This window comes from Bison bison, unplaced genomic scaffold, assembly GCF_000754665.1.
Source record: "Bison bison bison isolate TAMUID 2011002044 unplaced genomic scaffold, Bison_UMD1.0 scf7180017864064, whole genome shotgun sequence".
Lineage (NCBI taxonomy): Eukaryota > Metazoa > Chordata > Mammalia > Artiodactyla > Bovidae > Bison > Bison bison.
In genome coordinates, this window is record NW_011494636.1 from 4989420 (window position 1) to 4993470 (window position 4051).

The following is a 4051-nucleotide window of genomic DNA, read 5'->3' on the forward strand; positions in this document are numbered from 1 at the left end:
CTGTCCTTTATTGTGCCCATCTTTGCATGAAATGTTCCCTTGGTATCTCTAATTTTCTTGACGAGATCTCTAGTCTTTCCCATTCTATTGTTTTCCTCTATTTCTTTGCATTGATCACTGAGGCAGGCTTTCTTATCTCTCCTTGTTATTCTTTCGAACTCTGCATTCAAATGGGTATATCTTTCCTTTTCTCCTTTGACTTTCACTTCTCTTGTTTTCACAGCTATTTGTAAGGCCTCCTCAGACAAACACTTTACCTTTTTGCATGTCTTTTTCTTCAGAATGGTCTTGATCATTGCCTCCTGTACAGTGTCACAAACCTCCGTCCATAGTTCTTCAGGTACTCTGTCTATCAGATCCAATCTCTTGAATCTATTTGTCACTTCCACTATATAGTCATAAGGGATTTGATTTAGGTCATACCTGAATGGTCTAGTGGTTTTCCTACTTTCTTCAATTTAAGTCTGAATTTGGCAATAAGGAGTTCATGATCTGAGCCACAGTCAGCTCCTGGTCTTGTTTTTGCTGACTGTATAAAGCTTCTCCATCTTTGGCTGCAAATAATATAGTCAGTCTGATTTCAGTGTTGACTATCTGGTGATGTCCGTGTGTAGAATCTTCTCTTGTGTTGTTGGAAGAGGGTGTTTGCTATGACCAATGCATTCTCTTGGGAAAACTCTATTAGCCTTTGCCATGCTTCATTCTGTACTCCAAGACCAAATTTGCCTGTTATTCCAGGGATCTCTTGACTTCCTACTTTTGCATCACAGAGAAAGGAATCTGGTTAAAGTTACATGAAACCCAGCAATATTCTACCTACTAGAAACATTTAAAAAGCAAAATAACTCAAAAATGGGGCAAAGTACACAAAGTACACAAACTTCAGACAGTTTCTAGAAGCTGAAAAATGCCCTCAGACACAGCCAGCAAGAGGGAAGGATCTTCAGTCTTTCAGCCTCAAGGAATTGAACTCTGCCAACAACTTAATGACCTTGGAAGAAGATCCTGAATCTCAAGTGAGATGGAAGTTCATACTGACACCTTGATTCTAGCCATGTGAGACCCTAAGCACTGCCTGACCTTGACCAGCAGAAAATGTGAAATAATAAATGGGTGTTTATTATTATTATTACATTTGTGGTAACTTGTTACACAGCAATTGAAAATTAAAATGATCTAAATTGATGGGAGAAATATCAATAACCTCAGATAAGCACCCTTATGACACCACCTTTATGGCAGAAAATGAAGAAGAACTAAAGAGCTTCTTGATGAAAGTCAAAGAGGAGAGGGAAAAAGTTGGCTTAAAGCTCAACATTCAGAAGACTAAGATCATGGCATCCGGTCCCATGACTTCATGGCAAATAGATGGGGAAACAGTGGAAACAGTGGCTGACTATTTTTCTGGGCTCCAAAATCACTGCAGATGGTGATTGCAGCCATGAAATTAAAAGATGCTTACTCCTTGGAAAGTTATGACCAATCTAGACAGCATATTCAAAAGCAGAGATATTACTTTGTCAACAAAAGTCCGTCTAGTCAAGGTTATGGTTTTTCCAGTGGTCACGTATGGATGTGAGAGTTGGACTATAAAGAAAGCTGAGCACTGAAGAACTGATGCTTTTGGACTGTGGTGTTGGAGAAGAGTCTTGAGAGTCTCTTGGACTGCAAGGAGATCCAACCAGTCCATCCTAAAGGAGATCAGTCCTGGGTGTTCAGTGGGAGGACTGATGTTGAAGCTGAAACTCCAATACTGTGGCCACCTGATGCAAAGAGCTGACTCATTTGAGAAGACCATGATGCTGGGAAAGATTGAGGGCAGGAAGAGAAAGGGACGACAGAGGATGAGATGGTTGCATCGCATCACTGACTCAATGGACATGGGTTTGGGTGGACTCTGGGAGTTGGTGATGGACAGGGAAGCTTGGCGTGCTGCAGTTCATGAGGTCACAAAGAGTCGGACACAACTGAGCAACTGAACTGAACTGAAATACCATATAACATAGTAGTATCAAAATTTATAAAGCAAGACAAAGCTCTAGGAACACATACTGGTTTATGTACTAATACAAAATACTCTTTTACAGCATTAGTAGCAGAAGGCTTTAAGTCACTTCTGTCGGCATGTCCTCAAGGATTATTAAAGCAAGTAAGAATTTAGGCTATGTTGAAGACAAAGGTAAGTGTGTATATACGTGTGTGGACGAGACAGAGAAACTTCAATCTCTAGCCCTGAATGCAAAGAATGTATCTTTTTTTCCCTAGTGCCCACAAAAAGGAATACTCATAAAAGATAACCATATGTTAAGCTAGAAATTTCTGTATAAATTCCAAAATGTAGAAACAGCAGAAATATTCTCTGATCACAATGCAAAAAAAAAAAAAAATAAGTTAGTAATAAATTTAGGAAACAAAAAGTTCCTATCATTTGCCATATAAGATATTCTATTTAAACAACTCTTAGGTTAAAGAGAAATTAATACAGAAGTTACAGAATCTTGATAGCCCTACATATTAGAATCTATAACATACAGCTGAAAGAGCATGCAGAGAAAAATCCAAAGCTTTACATACTTAGAATTATAAACTAGGAAGGATGGAAATAATTGAATCAAGAATCCACAAGAAGTTAGAAAAAGAACCTCACAGTAAATCCAAGGAAGATGGAGGAAAGAAGGCATACATAAAGATGAAGCTGCATCCTTGAATTTGATAAAGGAAAAACAGTACAGCTAGTGAATAAACTCAAAATCTGATACTTTCTGATAAGAAGAACACTTCACTTCTGTGATATTTTCCAAAGAAAAAAAAAAGAAAAAAAACCTATATCTCCAATGAAATGTTGATAAAATATCAGATAAATGCAAACTTGAGGGGCATTCCAAAACATCTGACCAGGTACCTTCCAAAATAGTCAAATTCATGAACAAGGAAAGATTACAAAATAATCACAAAATAGAGGAAATAAAGGAGAAATAACTATTAAATGCAATGTGGGATCCTGAATTGAATCCTGGAACAGGAAAAGGACTTTAGTAGACAAAGTCTACAGTTTAGTTAATAAAGTTGTACTTTTATTAACTTTTCAGTTTTTACAGATGTGCCATGGTTATGTAAGATGATAACATTAGGGGAAATAAGGTGAGGGGTACATGAAAACTCTATGCTATTTTTTTTTCTTTCCAATATTTATTATTTATTGTCTTCATACACTCGCTAGGGCTCTTAAGTTAATATTGCATAGAAATAGAAAGGGCAGACATCTTGATTTTATTGACCTTAAAAATATATATATTCAGCTTTTTAAGTATAAAGTTTAAATTTAATTAGTTCTTTTCCTATCTTCTTCTTTTTTTTTCATTTTTTAAAATTTTATTTTATTTTTAAACTTTACATAATTGTATTAGTTTTGCCAAATATCAAAATGAATCCACCACAGGTATACATGTGTTCCCCACCCTGAACCCTCCTCCCTCCTCCCTCCCCATACCATCCCTCTGGGTCGTCCCAGTGCACTAGCCCCAAGCATCCAGTATCATGCATAGAACCTGGACTGGCATCTCGTCTCATACATGATATTTTACATGTTTCAATGCCATTCTCCCAGATCTTCCCACCCTCTCCCTCTCCCACAGAGTCCATAAGACTGTTCTATACATCACTGTCTCTTTTGCTGTCTCGTACACAGAGTTATTGTTACCATCTTTCTAAATTCCATATATATGCGTTAGTATACTGTATTGGTGTTTTTCCTTCTGGCTTACTTCACTCTGTATAATAGGCTCCAGTTTCATCCACCTCATTAGAACTGATTCAAATGTATTCTTTTTAATGGCTGAGTAATACTCCATTGTGTATATGTACCACAGCTTTCTTATCCATTCATCTGCTGATGGACATCTAGGTTGCTTCCATGTCCTGGCTATTATAAACAGTGCTGCGATGAACATTGGGGTACACGTGTCTCTTTCCCTTCTGGTTTCCTCAGTGTGTATGCCCAGCAGTGGGATTGCTGGATCATAGGGCAGTTCTATTTCCAGTTTTTTAAGGA

The 4051-nt window shown here is 37.5% G+C and overlaps 1 protein-coding gene across 1 annotated transcript in view; it reads left to right on the forward strand.

Moving 5' to 3' along the window:
* The first annotated feature begins 2124 nt into the window (after window positions 1–2124).
* The window catches only part of MROH9 (maestro heat-like repeat family member 9), a 100223-nt gene continuing 98296 nt past the window's right edge, over window positions 2125–4051 (forward strand). The window contains exon 1 of the mRNA XM_010836725.1: window positions 2125–2179. Coding sequence (XP_010835027.1) covers window positions 2125–2179 — 55 coding nt within the window. The remainder of the gene's footprint in view (window positions 2180–4051) is intronic.